At 43.8% G+C, this 17531-nt stretch overlaps 5 protein-coding genes across 8 annotated transcripts; 3 read left to right on the top strand and 2 right to left on the bottom strand.

The window, feature by feature from the left end:
* Positions 1–2501: 2501 nt before the first annotated feature.
* Positions 2502–3942, top strand: LOC6534577 (cyclin-H). Its single transcript, XM_002095217.4, has 5 exons — positions 2502–2856; positions 2936–3137; positions 3194–3422; positions 3478–3589; positions 3648–3942. The coding sequence occupies exons 1-5, from the start codon at positions 2543–2545 to the stop codon at positions 3763–3765; spliced, it is 975 nt and encodes a 324-aa protein (XP_002095253.1). The 5' UTR covers positions 2502–2542; the 3' UTR covers positions 3766–3942.
* Positions 3943–5196: 1254 nt separating this feature from the next.
* LOC26534913 (zinc finger RNA-binding protein) lies at positions 5197–11073 on the top strand. Of its 4 annotated transcripts, none has more exons than XR_005560980.1 (6): positions 5197–5343; positions 5576–5676; positions 5787–7204; positions 7591–8091; positions 8649–8846; positions 9886–10019. XR_005560980.1 is itself a non-coding variant. In XM_015195239.2 (6 exons), the coding sequence occupies exons 3-6, from the start codon at positions 5800–5802 to the stop codon at positions 10709–10711; spliced, it is 2673 nt and encodes an 890-aa protein (XP_015050725.1). In that variant the 5' UTR covers positions 5198–5343; positions 5576–5676; positions 5787–5799; the 3' UTR covers positions 10712–11073. The 4 variants fall into 4 exon arrangements, 3 of the variants coding, with proteins under 3 accessions (XP_039229378.1, XP_015050725.1, XP_039229377.1); XM_015195239.2 differs by lacking the exon at positions 8649–8846 and adding an exon at positions 10136–11073 and having other exon boundaries at positions 5198–5343; positions 9886–10076; XM_039373443.1 differs by lacking the exon at positions 8649–8846 and adding an exon at positions 10136–11073 and having other exon boundaries at positions 5198–5343; positions 5754–7204; positions 9886–10076.
* An 8-nt stretch (positions 11074–11081) lies between these two features.
* LOC26534943 (MRN complex-interacting protein) lies at positions 11082–11917 on the bottom strand. Its single transcript, XM_015195238.2, has 2 exons — positions 11795–11917; positions 11082–11728 (listed from the first exon to the last, which is right to left on the bottom strand). Exons 1-2 carry the CDS (start codon positions 11843–11845, stop codon positions 11288–11290), a joined length of 492 nt encoding a protein of 163 aa, XP_015050724.1. The 5' UTR covers positions 11846–11917; the 3' UTR covers positions 11082–11287.
* A 130-nt stretch (positions 11918–12047) lies between these two features.
* LOC6539628 (integrator complex subunit 9) lies at positions 12048–14283 on the top strand. Its single transcript, XM_002086481.4, has 3 exons — positions 12048–12144; positions 12206–13363; positions 13436–14283. The coding sequence occupies exons 1-3, from the start codon at positions 12136–12138 to the stop codon at positions 14231–14233; spliced, it is 1965 nt and encodes a 654-aa protein (XP_002086517.2). The 5' UTR covers positions 12048–12135; the 3' UTR covers positions 14234–14283.
* Positions 14227–17416, bottom strand: LOC6534574 (isoleucine--tRNA ligase, mitochondrial). The gene is made up of 6 exons (XM_002095214.3): positions 17220–17416; positions 16885–17161; positions 16627–16831; positions 15380–16573; positions 14984–15320; positions 14227–14928 (listed from the first exon to the last, which is right to left on the bottom strand). The coding sequence occupies exons 1-6, from the start codon at positions 17382–17384 to the stop codon at positions 14281–14283; spliced, it is 2826 nt and encodes a 941-aa protein (XP_002095250.2). The 5' UTR covers positions 17385–17416; the 3' UTR covers positions 14227–14280.
* Between the last annotated feature and the right edge of the window lie 115 nt (positions 17417–17531).

The raw sequence follows: 17531 nt of genomic DNA, 5'->3' as shown, positions 1-17531 counted from the left end.
TATGCTTTTAAAATGCATTTATGCACGGTGATGGGGAATGGGGCGCCGAGATACAAGTGCCCGCTGGTGTAGATGCTTGTTTCAGATACTTTCGCAATGAGTTTTATTGGTGTCGCCGATAGAGATCTACCGATCAATGGAAAGTCTCTGGCATAAAGGGATAAAGATAAGGTAAACGAAATTCATTGCAGCGACTTACATAGATTGCCCAAAAACCAGAGACCACCCAATTTATGTAATACAATACCTGCTCCAATAATAATCATAACATTTGAGTAGATTTACGACGGCTGAACTTGAAGCATTCAATAAAATGAAAAATAAATAAATCTATGGCACAGGGAGAAAATGAAATCAGTTTACAATCCGATACAAACCCAGCGGGCGAGCATTTACAAACAATGAAATTCAATGCAATAATTCAAGATTCAATTGAATTTTAAGTACGCCCAGCGCCGAGCTTCCTTTTGTATCCGCAACCAGAAACTGACGATAAGCTGAGCCAATCGACTGTCAGTCAGTCAAGCAGTCAGTCATTCCCGCCGACGGCAATCCATCCCCGATCGTCCGTCTGTCTGTGTGTCTTTTCGCCTGTGTGTCGCACACGCGCATAAACTTCTCACTGAGCCAGTTAGCTCTGTAAGAGGGAACTGGCCCCAAAGTCGAGTCAGTTATTGGTATCGGCTAAGCTGTAATACTCGTAGCCTACTCACTTGAGGGCTGAATTAAAAAAAATATCACAAATAATACTGAAATTGGTGAAGACGAAAAACGAGCAGCATATCAAACAATAACAATAATTAGACTGACAATAGCTAATTTATAACATAACACAATCTCATATAATTTCTATAATATTCAATAATGTTGTATTTAATAGATTAGTTAAACTTTGTCAATTCTACAATGATAAAAACCAAAAAGGAAAAAGATTTGTTAAAATTGCTTACTAAAGAGTATCACCAATGTCAAGGAAATAAAGGTAATTAATATTAGTCTTTTAATTTATGGCTTATTTGTTATAAGATGCCAAATTAAAATGCTCTGAAAGATCCGTTTAGCGGCATTAAACCCGACACAAAAACAGTCTTTACCTTGCCGCTGTGAAATCGCGGAAAGATCACCAACAACACGGTACAACAAGAGTTCAGAGTTGTCAATAAAAATTAATTGCAATTTTATTGCCACAGGAGGCAGCTCCTGCATACAAAGTACTCAATGTGCCTTACACTCAAAAGCTCCTCCGGAGAGGGAGATACTGAACAATTTAATGGCTTTTGTTAGCTCAAATAAATAAAAAAATTAAGGCTTTCTAGCGGTGCGGACGCTGAAAAAACATTCTGGATCTTAAAAATGAATTTAAGCTGGCTTCCAATGTTGCGAGAAGCCCACTTAAGAACCATAACTAATCGAGGGATTCCCTGCCAAAAATAAAAGTAAAAATAGTAATACGTGAACATATTAATCGAATATTTATTTGACTATTTTTACTTTTTAAAATCTTGAGTAATACAAAGAACACACACGCAGAACACGGTTAACCATTGTTAAGGAAACCTTTGCTTATAGTCTTATATATATATTCAAATAGTATTAATTTTGTTTTTGAAACTAAAAAAGAAATGAAGTATATACTGCCAAGAATCTGGTGTATACCAAATCAATAATTTTTTTTAATTAAACAAACACGAATATCTCCACTTCAGGCTAAAAACAATATATCCTCTGAAAGGGAATACAAAGGGTACTCAAAGGTAAATGAAAGGGTACTCAAGATAAATAACCCTAAAATAATTCAAATTTCATAATAGTATGTAAATGTAAAATGATTAAGGCAATTACGGTCGTTCGGAAAACAAAAGAGTAATTTAATCAGAACATAAAGTCCTACTTATGTAGCCGTCCAAAGATTTAAGTGACCCAATTGTACAGACCAGCACTCCAAAAACAAAAGCCAAACAATATTTATTCAATTCTGAGCCGCCTGATGCTGCAGGTACATCAAAGTTGAAAAATTCGGAGCACGTGCGTCCTGAAATTCGACCAAGAAAAAAAGGAGACTGTAAACTGGGTCCATAAATTTTACTTTGTTGTATGTACGTATGTATGTATGTACGTCACATTAAACATCCGTAGTTTTCTTTAACTTTTGAATTAAATTTGTATCTAGCTTCAATAGCTTATAGTTTAGTATACCCATTTCTTGTAAGTTTAATGGGCATACTTCATTTCTTGAAGTTTAAATAATTTTAAATTAATAACATTTATTGTGGTATATACTCGAAATTATTCAAGAGGATTGTAGTTATTCAAATTTAAAAAAAGAGTAAAAATAAAAGGCCACAGTTTTAATATTTTTTCAGCTATGGCTAATTTTGCATTTCTAGTTTGTAATGAAGTCCACAAAACAATGTAGTGTTTAATGTACGTGTAGGAATTACCCTAATATTTTTTTAACCGTATTCTGGTATTTTTTTTCACCCTGCAATCGGTAACACCATGCAGGGTGTCAGAGTTTTGACTTCGCCGGCAGCTGTGCAAAATGTATCCCGTGAGCTCTCAAAAGAGGTCCTGGACCTTCGCCAACGAGGGTCAGCTTATGGACTTCCGTGTGGAGCAGAACAGCAAGTACATCGAGGCGCACGAGGACGAGGCGCAGGGTCGCGACCCTAATGAGCACTTTCTCACGCCGGCGGAGGAGCGTCTGTTGCTGAAGCAGTACGAGATCTACCTCTTCGACTTCTGCCGCCGCTTCGATCCGCCGATGCCCAAGTGCGTTGTGGGAACAGCCTTCCACTACTTTAAGCGGTTCTATCTGAACAACACCCCCATGGACTATCACCCCAAAGAGATCCTGTAAGAATACTCATGCAAAAGTATTGTAGGCGAACAGGCGGTTTATACCTCTTAAATCCTTTTAAAAATATCTTTTCAGAGCCACATGCGTGTTCGTTGCCTGCAAAGTGGAAGAATTCAACGTGTCTATCAACCAGTTCGTTAACAACATCAAGGGCGACAGGAACAAGGCCACAGACATAGTGTTATCCAATGAATTACTGCTGATTGGACAGCTCAACTACTACCTCACCATACATAATCCGTTCAGACCCATCGAGGGGTTTCTAATAGATATAAAAGTGCGATATATATCTACATTTATATTTCAAATCGTTGACATTTTGATTTGTTTTAGACTCGGAGCAATATGCAACATCCAGAGCGTCTGCGGCCACATATTGATAGTTTTATTGATTCCACGTTCTACTCGGATGCCTGTCTTTTGCATACGCCCTCGCAAATTGCATTAGCTGCCGTTCTCCACGCTGCCAGCAGAGAACAGGAGAATCTTGATAGCTATGTGACGGATCTTCTTTTTGTTTCCGCCAGGGAGAAGCTACCCGGACTCATAGATGCCGTAAGAAGTAAGTTTGTCTTGTGAAATACCGCACCAAGCTCTACATCCCCTTTCTCTCACAGAAATTCGTATAATGGTGAAGCAATATCAGCAGCCCGATCGGGATAAGGTTAAGGCCATCGAGAAGAAATTAGATAAGTGCCGCAATCAAGCCAATAATCCTGATAGCGAACTGTAAGATGTCCTAATTAATTCATGGATTCTGTATTAAATAGCGTTTTTTCTTTAAAAGCTATAAGGAGCGCTTACGCCGATTGTACACCGATGAGGATGACATGCCCGCGGACGATGCCTCATTCCACATTGCAGACGTGAGTTCGGATACATCAGCTATGAACATAAGCCAATAGCCTACAAAATATTTATTTAAATGATGTAAGGATGCACTACTGAGTAGATTTCATCGACATTAAGGCATTTTAAAATTTACCATTGCTTGATTGTTTAAACTTATGTTTTTAGTATTGGTTTACAAAACAAAGTTTGTTTCACAACAACAGTTTGGAGTAAATAATTATTAAAACCAATTATTGCGGCGGTGTATATCTAACTTTTTTAGTATTTTAAATTAGACTTCATTAACTTAAATTAAAAAATGTGCGTCAAATTAGCGGCGAGTGCGGAACAATGAAAATTTGGAAAATTTTTTTTGTTATTTGGAGGTGAATTGCAAATAATAAAAATGCAAAAATGTTAAAAAAAGAACGATCAAACTATCTATATGCGTCTTAAGTTTACAGGTCTCAAGAAAGTATATTAAATATGCAATTAAAAAATTTACTCCCCACTATTTAAGAAATATCTTACCTCGCAGAGCGTGTTCCATAATGCACGCCAGACCACCTTAAAGGACATTTCATTAAAGACTTTTCAGTAAATTAAAAAAAAAAAAATTTCCACAGTTTGCGACATAATGGCATAACAGTGGGTTCATCCATAAACAATCCCATACAAAAATGAGCCCTTAAGTTTTATTATATATTGTGGTTCTTTACAGAGCGTGTTCCGGAATGCCGTGCTTATAGGCTTATGTAGGTCTAATTAAGTAATGATCCTGGAAAAATTCATTCAAAAAATATCCAAAGATTTCCAGAAAATCTCGTAACAGTGGCATTTAAAAATGCCTACTTCTTTAGTACAAGTACCGCAGCCAATTCATGTCATGAACCGCTATATTAACAAAAAGAGCTGTGCGCTTGCTTTAAATATTTATAACTCCGCTCACAGAGCGTGTTCCACGTTGCACGGTATTTTAAACATTTTATAATTTTATTCATTATTTATGCAAAAAGTTTCATATCAATTTGATCCACATTTTTGGAGGAAATAGCATATTTCTTTTACGACACGTGTTTTTACATTCATCGTGTTCGAAGCTGGGCTACATAACCGCCAACGTACATGTAAAAAAAATATTCCCGCTAAACACAAATATTAATTACTCCGCTCACAGACCGTGTTCCACGTTGCACGGTATCTAAAAAGTTTTATAATTTTATTCATTATTTATGCAAAAAGTTTTATTACAAATTTATCCACAGTTTTGGAGGAAATTGCATTTTTCTGTTTCGTGTAGAAACAGCGCAGACCCTTTCCATTTTTAAAATACCATTATATCGAGATTTCGATAAGAGTGCGACCTTCAAATTTTTTTTTTTTTGATAATTTGCAGTAAAACACAAAAGATTTACGGACATGTCGCGACAAATTTCCATGTTTCATAAAAATAATAGACCATGCTCATTAGTTATATTTAACTTATTACATTATTACATAAACATATTGTAATGGTATATTTATTATGGTATACGTTGAAAATGGTACAAACAGTATTTTCCGGCTTAACGGTATAATTTTCCGATAACTCTGCGGCCACACTAATACCGGCGCATATAGACAGAAGGAAAATTTTATTTAGCAGAATTGAGGTAATTATAATTTCTATTAACTGTAATTTAGCCATGCGCAACGTGAGCTAAAGTGCCGTTGAAAAAGAGTTCGCCACGTGTGTTCACTCGCATGTGGACTAGACACGCGAAAAGTGCGTCTAAAGTTGCAGGGTAAAAATCGATAGAGAAAAGGAGATGAAAAACGGATGGGAAAGTGGTGGGGGAGCCCCTTCTTCAACATGACGTGACTAAGACCACTTTGCCTTTACAGCTATAAACAGGCTATTACGCGGAAAGCACATATAAATTCCCGAATAAATCCGCATTCGAAGTCGCATAAATATTGACAGTCAGTCGGATAGGACAGTTAATGTAAGTAGAGCACTTGGTGGGGATGGGGGCTGATACAAAATGCAAATGCCAATGGTAAACTACTAAACCGCAAAAAGATTGTCAAACAAATTCGATTTCCGTAATTGCAGCACACCGACGACAATGGCCAACAACAACTACGCCGGGTTTAACTACGGCGGCACCCAGTACAATACGGGCCAGGTCTCGTACCCGGCGGTAACCAATGCCACCTACGCGAATGCGGCCGCCTATCAGAATGCCGCTGTGGCCGCCGGACAGGGTGGTTACGGCGGAGCAGCAGGAGCGGGCGCTGGCGCTCCCTCTGGCCCAGGGGCGGGGGGTTACGGTGGCTACGCCGACTACCGCAGTGCCATGCAATCGTACGACGCCTCCAAGACATTCTATCAGCAATCGTCGGCCAGCTACAACGCCTCCGGTTCGACAGCCTCGGTCAGCAAGACGCACTACTCGGCTCCGCCAGTCAAGAATCAGGTTAAGGGCAAGATGGACAAGTCGAATGGTGGTCCCAAGCCGCCTAGCTCGGCTCCTCCGGCGGGCAACAATTACAGTGGTTATGATACAGCCCTCTACAATGCGGCTAGCATGTATGTGGCCCAACAGCATCAGGGCAATCCAAACCAAAAGCCAAATGGCGGCGCCAATAACTGGTATCAGCGTAAGATGGGACCCACCATTCCGGGAGCTCCGGCCATAAGGGGTATGCGTCCTAAGGCACCTCCACGTCCCCAGCAGCTGCACTACTGCGAAGTGTGCAAGATCTCGTGCGCCGGACCGCAGACCTATCGCGAGCATCTGGAGGGTCAGAAACACAAGAAACGCGAGGCTTCGCTCAAGATGTCTGCTAGTGCCACCAGTACTACACAAAATCGTGGTAACAACTACCACTGCGAGCTGTGCGATGTGACATGCACTGGTACGGACGCATATGCCGCTCATGTGCGCGGAGCCAAGCATCAGAAGGTTGTCAAGTTGCACCAGAAACTGGGCAAACCCATTCCATCGGAGGAGCCCAAAAAGATGGGCAAGATCAACTTTGTGCCTGCTGCTGTTGGGGCTGGTGGAGCAGCCGGAGCTGCTGTTGTTAAGACCGAAGGCGGCGCGAACGAGAGCGACGCAGCTGGAGACCTCGATGATAACTTGGATGATTCGCTGGGCGAAAACACGGACAACATTAAGCCGGTGGGTGGCGAGTATATTGAGGAGGTCAAGGACGAAGAGGGCAAGATATTGAGCTTCAACTGCAAGCTATGCGATTGCAAGTTCAACGACCCGAATGCCAAGGAGATGCACATGAAGGGCCGTCGCCATCGCTTGCAGTACAAGCGAAAGGTGCAGCCAGATCTAGTCGTCGACTTCAAGCCCACTCCTCGCCAGCGTCGCCTGGCTGAGGCCCGTGCCAACCGGGCCATGATGTCCTCGCATCGCGGCGGTGATGATCACGACGGCGGCTACTGGGAGGAGCAGCGCAATCGACAATACAACGAAGAGTATGACTACAACAACTGGATGTCGCGCAGTTTCGGAGGTGAGTTTACACGTTATAATACTTGGGAATAAACACTGCACTAGACTAAACCAACCCCTTTGGGTAAGCTTAATAGGCAAAGGAATAAACATTTATATTAGGAAATTTATTCAATGAAGCACATTTTATTACGTAATAGTGTTGCAGGGCTGTAACAGCAGTTGAAGAGCCGAAAAAATATAGTACTTTAAAACCCGTTAAACGTAGAAAAAAGTTATAGAAAAGAGAAAGAAATATAATTTATGTATGTATACACACTTTTAATAAGGATCAATAGCCAGTCGAGTTTGTCTGTCTGTTCCCTTTTGTTAGATAAGATATTTAATTGGAGCTTGGTTGATTATTATGAGCACAAATATATATATTTATATAAATTACCATTGCAGGTGCCCAACGCTTTGGGCGAATGGGTAATGGACCGCCGCCGCACTTTGGCATGATGCCCGGCGGAAATGTTCGTCGTCCGGAAAGCACTGATGATCGCCACGCCATTGCCCGTCACGCCGAGATTTATCCCAAGGAGGAAGAGCTGCAGACCATCCAGCGCATCGTCTCGCACACCGAGAGGGCCCTCAAATTGGTCTCCGATGCCCTGGCCGAGCAACCCAGCGATGCCGGAGCGGCCAATAAGAAGGACAAGGCTGACAAGCCGTCGGAGAAAGACGGACGCGACAATCAGATCTTCTCGTTCCACAAGGACGCCGACAATGGTGGCAATGTCGTGCGCATCCTGAAGGGAGTGATGCGAGTGGGCTACCTGGCCAAGGGGCTGCTGCTCCACGGCGACAACGCCGTTGAGCTGGTCGTCCTTTGCGCGGAGAAGCCGACTTCGGGTCTGTTGCAGCGTGTGGCCAATGTGTTGCCCGACAAACTCAAGGAGGTGGCAGGTAAGTGAGATGGGGCAGATGCCAACGTACAAATTGCATTCCACTATTCTTGAATGACATTTTGGTTGTCCTAATAAGAGGAACAGAAGAAAACTTTTTCCAGAGAAATGGCTTGAGTGATAAATGCGGCTGAAAAGCATCACTGAATCATAATCAAAACAAAAAATACATAAACACGTTCTTAGCTTGGCCAATTTCACACTGACCTGCGCAGGTGAATTTGGCCAAATTGGAAGCGGCTCAAACTAATCAACTAAAACTTATAAACGAAAACCAATCGATTTTCGGAGCGCTAATGCAAGATGAACGCACGCAACTCACGATACGTTCACATTCGCTATTCATTACGTTCACGTTCGACGGGCAATTTGTGTGGAAAAAGTCAGCAAAATAAATCAAATTTAACTATATAAAATTATTGTACATAGAAACTAGGACAACTAGAGTTGAGCCCTGTTGTTGCGGTGGATATAGATTGCCACGCCCGCCAAACCGCGCCCAACGCCCCAGCCAACATAGCAACTAATTGCGAATAAAAACGTATTTGCCGTTTTCAGCTTCTCTCTCTGCAGGATAAGTTTCGAGCCTCGAGCATTGAGCCTTAGCCTAGAAGCTCTGTGAGTCTAGAGTCTTGAGTGTGTCGTTCAGTTAGCCATCTGTAGCTGTAGCTCAGCCCTCCCAGGTTGCTCCTCTTCCCGCTCGGCTGCTGCTGCTCCGCTCCACTCCAATCCAATCACCACCAGCGGATCGTCACGGTAACAAGCGCGGACTCGGTGCCACAAGTCCAGCCTCCTGCAGTCTAATGTGGTGTGGTGTCCTTGATGAAACAGTCAAATCCAAACTCTTAACCAACTGAAATTCGAACCAAAGGAATATATTTATACAAAGTTTGCGCGCCCTCGATTCGATTCCGGATGAAACTTTGTGTAAATAAAGTCCTTTGATGGCCTGGCCAAGAAGTTGAACAACACAACAACATGCCAAGAAGCAATGCGATTGATCCACACACGAGAATGCAAGTGCTTGGGCCAAAATTGCAGCGCCGATGTGCTGCCTCACCTTTCACTCGAAACCAAGCAAATATATCTATACTCTGTAATCTCGTATACATATATATGTACAAGCGGCCGAATTGTGTGTATCAAGCTTGATTGTCCAATATAGAAAATATATATCTATCTATATCTAAAAATGCAAACAAAAATTGCGACCGAAATTTGCGTTGCGCACCGTGAATGGAGAGTACTGAACACGAGACGTCTGGTCAACGTTTCCCGCAGCCATAAATTTCGTTCAATATTTTAATGCAAACTAACCAACAAACAAATCAAGATAATTCCGTTTAATAGTTCAAGTCGAAATTCAGTAAAATACAGAAGTGCGCGCTCTAAGTGGAATTGCAACGGGTGGATGACGCCGAGTCCGAGTCTCGAGCTTGCAATTCCGTTTACGAGGCCCCAAACGGAGATACCGATCCCAGCACGCAAGTCGAACGAATCTCCTGTTTGCTGGGAACCGAGCGAATACGAGGATCGTGGGAAGAAACAAACATTATTCGTGCTTTTCATACCGTGCATCAAGTCCCCATTTGAACAATATATATCTATATATTCAATTGTTGCTAATCACTATTTTACAATGTATACATACGTGTAGTTTGCGGGCCCACACTGGAATTTTGTTTCACCCACAATGTTTGTCTCTTTTTCCAAGTCGAATCTAGTATTTCGATATTTTGAGCTTCCTTCAAAGACGCCTTTGTCACATTTTGTTCCATTGCTCTCTTGATTTCAGGCGAAATTCAGGTCAATTACCGCGTGGAGGTCAACGCCGAAGAAGCCGCCCTAATTGTGCTGGACGAGGCTGTCTCGGTTAAGATTACCCTCACCTCGCCTTTGCTGCGCGATGCCAATCCCGGGGAAGTTTCCACCAGCGAAGAAGGTGAAGGCGATTCCGAATTCCTGGCCCGTGAGCCCTGTCTACGTGTAAGTATCCCTAAAAAGCAACTAGAAAAGTCATTAACCAATTATGAATATTTCTTTAGGCTTTAGCTGACTTGCGTCATGCAAAATGGTTCCAGGCTCGAGCGACAGGCCTTCAGTCGTGCGTCATGGTCATACGCATCCTCAGGGATCTGTGCCAGCGCGTGGCCTCCTGGCAGGCGCTGCCTCAATGGTCCTTGGAGCTCCTCGTAGAGAAGGTGATCTCGTCGGCTGGCTTTCCCATCTCACCCGGCGACTGCATGCGCCGCATCATGGAGGCCTTATCTTCGGGCTTTCTAATTAACGGACCGGGCCTGCTGGATCCCTGCGAGAAGGACCCCACAGACGCTCTTCTCGACTTGACCAAACAGGAACGCGAGGATCTCACTGTGTCCGCACAGCTCTTCCTGCGCTACATTGCCTTCCGCCAGATATACAAAGTGCTCGGCATGGAGCCGCTGCCGGCCATGAAGTTTCCCATGCGTCCATGGCGCGTCAACCGCAAGCGACGTAGGTCATCGGGCAAGGCTGGTGGTCCCCCCGGCACGGAAACGGAGTCCAATGACATCGATGATACCGGCTCTGATGAGAAAGTGGCCAAGAAGGAGGGTGCCGGAGGCACTCCTGCCAGTGCCTAAGCGGCGGGAATAGATTATATACACGTAGTCGGCTACTAAAATTACAATTTCTCTTAAGATAAATGCGCGTCCAAGCGCCACTTAACTATAACCAACTCTTATCTGTACACGAGTATTCAAACCAATTTGGGCACAAGGAGCTAAGCATGTCCAACATGTTGCCCAATTGGCGATTAGTGAATCCCCAATACACGAACATTAACTAACCATATTTAGCGGATCATAAAACTTGTATTTTTTTAGCATTAGTGCAAGGCAAGGCAATGTAATTCAGTTTGAATGTGAACATTTTGGCCCTCACACTCATTTACACAAATACAAGAACAAAGCGGATTTTAATAAAACGTATTGAACAATTATAATGAAATTATTTTTTTTTCAATAAGGATAAGTTTAATCCATTTACAAAGCTGATATTAATCTTCTAAAGATAACCGAATACTGGGAATATTATTCGCTGAATACATAAATTTTAATATATTATATGTCAGAATATAAAGAATGTTAGCATCTACCAACAATTACATTTTTAAAGAATTTTACTCATCTTCATGAGGTATATATATTTTTTTAAGATTATAAAAAATCGCTCCATCTAGAGCAACTTTTCTTATTTGCTGACGGCATATTTTCTGCAGAACGTTTGAAGGACCGTGCTTCTGTGCGCCTGGTTTTCCTAAAGTCCATCGAAATTTCGTCGGACATTTCTTCGGTTATCCTGGGTTCCACTGCAGACTTTTCAAGTGCTTTGTCTACGTAGTTTGCCCATTTATTTACATTTTTCTGAGGTGTAGTGTTTTCGTCGTGTTCCAGACAGTCTTCCTCCGCTTGGAGCTGCTCCCTTGCCGTGAGAAATAAACCATTCAGTCTATCCTCCTGCATTCCGCGCTCCAAATTGAGATGCTGCACCTTAACCCGGCATTCTGCTGCCGATCCTCGAAAGAACTCTTTAAGTAAATTTTGGTTTTGCCGGCAAACTTTACACTGCCATGTGTTGGCCTTTTTCACGAAGTCCACCTTATTTAAATGAAGTATTTAAGTAGCTATTGAGTTCTAAGGATTACTTGAGATTTGTGCGCTTACCTGGTACATTTTGCATTGGATGCATTGTACCACGCGAATTTGCTGGGGCATTTTTCAAATTTGTGAAAAACCAAATAAACAGACCAGGGATGGAAAGCAACAATTTATGGAACCAGAGAAGGGAACTAAATATTTTTTGGAATACATCCTAAAACGAGTTGAACAATCATTATTATATTGACCAAAATTTGTAATTCATGCATTTTTGTGCCTTTGGATTATAATTTAGCAGGGTGCCGATTCCGGTTCAAAAGTGAACCAATTGAAGGCCGATTGCTTTACATCCCTGGTCAAAATATAAACAAACTTGCATCGTTTAGTCGGCAGTGACGGTTTATAAAATGCGATTGGTAAGTCATCATGCTAGGTTAATAGCAATCTAATCAGCGGAAGTCACTCTCCTCATTGCAGTACTGTCTCAGCGGGGACCTGGCCAAGCCATGTTACATCATTACCTTCAAGGGCCTGCGGATAATGCTGGACTGCGGCCTCACGGAGCAGACAGTCCTGAATTTCCTTCCGCTGCCCTTCGTCCAGTCCCTGAAGTGGTCCAATTTGCCCAACTTCGTGCCCAGCCGGGATCACGATCCCCAGATGGATGGTGAGCTTAAGGACTGCTGCGGCCGGGTTTTCGTGGACTCGACGCCTGAGTTTAATCTGCCCATGGACAAAATGCTGGATTTTAGCGAAGTGGATGTGATACTTATCTCGAATTATCTAAATATGCTGGCCTTGCCGTACATCACGGAGAACACAGGGTTCAAGGGCAAAGTCTATGCCACGGAGCCAACGCTACAGATTGGACGGTTTTTCCTGGAGGAGCTGGTTGACTACATCGAAGTTTCGCCCAAGGCATGCACCGCTCGGCTATGGAAGGAGAAGCTCCATCTCTTGCCCAGTCCATTAAGCGAAGCCTTTCGCGCCAAGAAGTGGCGCACGATCTTTAGTCTAAAGGACGTTCAAGGCAGTCTGTCTAAGGTGACCATCATGGGCTACGACGAGAAGCTTGACATCCTCGGGGCCTTTATCGCCACTCCTGTCAGCTCTGGCTACTGCCTGGGCTCCAGCAACTGGGTACTGAGCACGGCCCATGAAAAGATTTGCTATGTCAGTGGTTCCTCCACGTTGACCACACATCCTAGGCCTATCAATCAGTCGGCGCTTAAGCACGCCGATGTGCTCATCATGACCGGACTGACGCAGGCCCCGACAGTCAATCCGGACACGAAGCTGGGCGAACTCTGTATGAATGTGGCCTTGACGATCCGCAACAATGGGTCTGCCTTGATTCCCTGTTATCCTTCGGGCGTTGTCTATGACCTCTTTGAGTGCCTCACACAGAACTTGGAAAACGCTGGCCTCAACAATGTTCCCATGTTCTTCATATCTCCAGTGGCAGACAGCTCATTGGCCTACTCCAACATCCTGGCCGAGTGGCTAAGTTCCGCCAAGCAGAACAAAGTGTATCTCCCCGACGATCCTTTCCCACATGCCTTTTACCTGCGCAACAACAAGTTAAAGCACTACAACCATGTCTTCTCTGAGGGCTTTAGCAAGGACTTTCGGCAAGTAGGGTTTGTCTAATATATATCTATATATATTTTTTGTATCTCATACTTTAAATTCTCTCGCTTTTTACAGCCCTGCGTGGTCTTTTGTGGCCATCCCAGCTTGCGTTTTGGCGACGCTGTTCACTTCATCGAGATGTGGGGCAATAATCCCAACAACTCCATCATATTCACGGAGCCGGACTTTCCGTACCTTCAAGTACTGGCGCCGTTCCAGCCACTGGCCATGAAGGCTTTTTACTGTCCCATCGACACCTCTCTGAATTACCAGCAGGCCAATAAACTGATCAAGGAGTTAAAACCAAATGTGCTTGTCATCCCAGAGGCGTACACAAAACCACATCCCTCGGCTCCAAATCTGTTCATTGAACAGCCGGACAAGAAGATAATAACGTTCAAGTGCGGCGAGATTATACGTCTGCCATTAAAACGAAAGCTGGATCGAATCTACATTACCTCGGAATTGGCCCAGAAAATATCGCCAAAGGAGGTGGCGGCTGGCGTGACCTTCTCCACGTTGACGGGAGTTCTGCAAGTCAAGGACAAGGTCCATTGCATCCAGCCATGCGCGGATAGCATTAAAGAAGAGACCATCTCAAGTAATAGCGCTCCGACCAAGGAGGATGTGCTGAAGAACGTTAAATACGAGTATGGCAGCATCGATGTAGAGGCAGTCATGAAGAGGCTAACCCAGGATGGCTTCTCCAACATCAAGCTTGACCGCACAGGCGGCGCTCTGACACTGAACCTTGTCAATGAGGACACAGTTATCAAGTTCGAGGACAACGAGACGCACATTATCTGCGGCGGAAAGCCAACGACCCGGCTCAAGCTACGCGACACCATCATGAAATGCCTACAGAGTTTTTGAAAACATAAATGTATTCCTTACACCTAAAAAACAACACTTCCTTATGCTTAGTTCTTTGCATTCATTACGTCAGAGCATCGTTGACAGGTATTTTGCTCATCCTCCAGACCATAGCGACGGCAACGTGGGCACAGTGATGTCTGAAGTGTACTCAAAGCAATGTCCAAGTCGTCATTATTGGACTGTGAGAGAGTAACTGACCCCACTTGCAGTACTTCGCACAATTCAGAATTGCTGAAAGCCTCTCCAAGAGGACTGTGAAGTTCTCGCAGCAATCCTAGTTGACCGCTTTCCTTTCCTTTGATGGTCACGGCCAAGTGCCAGGTGTTAACATCGCCAGCCTGCTGGTTGATAAGACGTTTAACATTGAACGCTGCGTTTATCGTTTCAGTGGCTTTGTTGTCCCGCCATTCAGGTTCAGTCCGAACAATCTGCTCGTGGAATGCAGCACATGTGGTGTCATAGTAGCTCCAACTTTCCTCCACCAGGAAGGGAACAACGGGCCATAAGCTCTTGCAGAGTTGTTGGTAACAGTGGGTAAGAGTCTGACGAATGGCCAGTATCTCCTGATCATCACCACAATAAAGGCGGTCCTTGATGAGATGCACATAGACAGCGGACACCTGATTGGCAATGAAGTTTTGAACATAGGCGACAACACGATTGTACTCATAAGCATTGTAAAGCTTCTCCACCTTAAAAGCGAATGACATGATTATATGAAAAACAGAGCTTACAACAGTTTCCTACCTCAGATTCAAACTCAACCAACTGGCTTAACAAAAAACGATTAAGAAAGCTCTTATCTGAAGTTGGTATTAGCTTCTCCGCCGATTGTTTATCTCCAATAACGCCTTTTAAATACCGCAGAGTCCCACGAACCTTGCTCAGATTTTCTGCCGCCTGCTGCAGTAGCTTATCGCTAACCGTTATGGACATGTGTTGCGTTCCATGGGAAGCCACCCACCAACGCAGTGCATCCGTCCCATACTTTTTGGTAATCTGCTTTGGGGAAATTACGTTACCCAACGATTTCGACATCTTGTATCCCTTCTCATCCACTGTGAATCCGTGAACAAAGAGGGCTCTATTGGAGGTAAAGATGGGGATAAAAAGGTTTTTTTTAGGTATTACGTATTTACTTACTTGTAGGGAGAACATTCCCGAGCAGCAATGCTCATTAGAAGGGAAGACTGAAACCAGCCGGTAAATTGATCATACCCCTCAAGATACAAATCGGCTATCTTATCCTTCCCCAGCACAGCAGACCATGTGCTGCCAGAGTCGAACCAGATGTCCAAAATGTCGGTGCCCTTGACAAGATCTTTGGCTTCACAGCGAAGCTCTCGAAGTATATTAGCGGGAACAAGTTCCTCCACGGATTTTACCCACCAGAAGTCTATTGATCCCTCCTGGCGCAGCAGATTGCAGAGATGCTCTATAAGAGTAGAATTAAGTACCACTTTTCCGGAATCCCGACTGTAGAAAACGGGAATGGGAACGCCCCACGCTCGCTGCCTGGAAATGCACCAATAGGGTCTCTTCTGGAGTTGGGTGAGCAATGCCTTCTTGCTGGCGTCAGCATTGGCTTTAGGATAGATCTCTACTTGTTCTAAGGCGTCGGCAGCAGGCGACTTAAGCTTTTCGGTATTAATGAACCACTGTTCGCTGGCACGAATTATCACAGGCTTTTTTGTACGCCAATCTATGGGATAGGAATGCTCCAGCTTGGAGGAGTGAACCACATCCTCTGCTATGCGTTCAAGGACTAGGGAATTTCCCTGATCCAACACTGATTGTCCGCGTAGAAAATCAGGAGCTTCCTTGGTGTAAGTGCCCTCCTCATTCACAAAACATTTAACAGGAATTTTTTGGGTCAGACTAACAAGGAAATCTTCTGGTCCATGGGCGGGTGCTGTGTGCACCAAGCCAGTGCCTTTGCTATCCTGCACATGACTGGCTTCGAAGAAGGGCATATTCGATTGTTCTATGTCAATCGGATGATTATAGCTCAGCTTGCTCAAGGATTCTCCACTCAAATGCTGCACTATCTCACATTTTAGCTGAGTATTGGACTCAAAGTCCTCCATAAGAGCTGAAGCCATGAGGTATAGCTCATCCTGGTTGCGATCCGATAACGTGACGAGAACGTACTCCAAAGACGCATTGTAACAGATAGCTTGGTTGCTCGGCAAGGTCCAAGGTGTTGTGGTCCAGACGAGTGCATAAATTTGCTTATCCTGTATATCGAAGCTACTTGGATTAAGAGCAAATCTCACATATACCGAGGGACTTATGTGATTGGCATCATATTCCAGTTCCGCCTCGGCCAGGGCTGTCCTAATAAAATATTAGATAGTGTAATGTATCCTTTTATGTTGTCATTAACGCACCTGGATGAAGGTGACCAGTAAACTGGTTTTAAGTCGCGATAGACCAGACCTTTTTCGTACAGATTATAAAACATTTGCAATTGATTGACTATAAAATCTGGCTGAAGAGTCATGTAGATATTATCTTTCTGCCAGTTGGCCAAAATGCCCCAGCTGCTGAACTCTTCCTTCTGCGATTTAATGGCCTCCAAAGCAAAGGCACGAGCTGTAAGAAATAATAAAGTGGTAATGGTATCTATACCAATGGAAATATCTCACATTTTTTCCGGATTTCTTGAGCACTCTGGTTTTGAGCTGTGCTTGTGGCCTTCAGTTCGATTGGCAGGCCATGACAATCCCAGCCAGGAACGTAGTTGACCTGCTGACCATGTGCTACTCGCTGGCGCAGAGTGATATCTTTAAGGATCTTGTTGACGGCGTGGCCCATGTGGAGTTCTCCGTTGGCATAGGGCGGTCCATCGTGAAGGACGAAGGTGGGTTTCCCATTCTCCGCCAGTCTCTGCTCCTGGTACGCATAGGAAACTGCAATCTTCTTCTGCAAAATATAATTTGATACATTAAGATTTGGTTACTTCACATATCCAAGAACCTGCCTCGAGAACTAGACGCTCCTGTTCCTCACGTTTTGCTGCGGTCAGGCGGTTGGGAAACTTGGTCTTTGGCAGGTTGATGGTGTCAGTGTATTTCTTTGCATCTTTTTTGGACGCTTTCACAGAATATAAGCGATTTCCAACGCGTAAATTGAAAATCCTAAGCATTTTGCTGCCGAATAAGAAGAAGAGGCAAAACGTAACAACAGCCGGCAAAGTGGAAGTCATATGGCCTTGTGGAAGATAAGCACTGTTCACACTGCCCGCGAGATGGATCGTAAGTTCAAAATGTAATTTTATATGATTTTAGTAAAT

Source organism: Drosophila yakuba, chromosome 3L (genome assembly GCF_016746365.2).
Source record: "Drosophila yakuba strain Tai18E2 chromosome 3L, Prin_Dyak_Tai18E2_2.1, whole genome shotgun sequence".
NCBI lineage: Eukaryota > Metazoa > Arthropoda > Insecta > Diptera > Drosophilidae > Drosophila > Drosophila yakuba.
Note: the sequence above shows the minus strand (reverse complement) of the source record. Positions and strands in the feature narration are given on the sequence as shown.

Excerpts from the sequence above, each read along its gene's own strand:
- LOC26534943 (XM_015195238.2), bottom strand. The coding sequence starts at position 11,845 with ATGCCCCAGCAAATTCGCGTGGTACAATGCATCCAATGCAAAATGTAC. Across the intron at positions 11,729-11,794 it reads TCCAATGCAAAATGTACCAG|GTGGACTTCGTGAAAAAGGC; the intron begins GTAAGCGCACAA and ends CATTTAAATAAG.
- LOC6539628 (XM_002086481.4), top strand. Across the intron at positions 13,364-13,435 it reads TTAGCAAGGACTTTCGGCAA|CCCTGCGTGGTCTTTTGTGG; the intron begins GTAGGGTTTGTC and ends CGCTTTTTACAG.
- LOC6534574 (XM_002095214.3), bottom strand. The coding sequence starts at position 17,384 with ATGCTTAGGATTTTCAATTTACGCGTTGGAAATCGCTTATATTCTGTG. Across the intron at positions 17,162-17,219 it reads AGGAGCGTCTAGTTCTCGAG|AAGAAGATTGCAGTTTCCTA; the intron begins GCAGGTTCTTGG and ends TATATTTTGCAG. Across the intron at positions 15,321-15,379 it reads CGGGAATGTTCTCCCTACAA|AGCCCTCTTTGTTCACGGAT; the intron begins GTAAGTAAATAC and ends TACCTCCAATAG.
- LOC6534577 (XM_002095217.4), top strand. The coding sequence starts at position 2,543 with ATGTATCCCGTGAGCTCTCAAAAGAGGTCCTGGACCTTCGCCAACGAG. Across the intron at positions 3,138-3,193 it reads GGTTTCTAATAGATATAAAA|ACTCGGAGCAATATGCAACA; the intron begins GTGCGATATATA and ends GATTTGTTTTAG. Across the intron at positions 3,590-3,647 it reads AATAATCCTGATAGCGAACT|CTATAAGGAGCGCTTACGCC; the intron begins GTAAGATGTCCT and ends TTTCTTTAAAAG.
- LOC26534913 (XM_015195239.2), top strand. The coding sequence starts at position 5,800 with ATGGCCAACAACAACTACGCCGGGTTTAACTACGGCGGCACCCAGTAC. Across the intron at positions 7,205-7,590 it reads GATGTCGCGCAGTTTCGGAG|GTGCCCAACGCTTTGGGCGA; the intron begins GTGAGTTTACAC and ends TTACCATTGCAG. Across the intron at positions 10,077-10,135 it reads CCCGTGAGCCCTGTCTACGT|GCTTTAGCTGACTTGCGTCA; the intron begins GTAAGTATCCCT and ends ATATTTCTTTAG.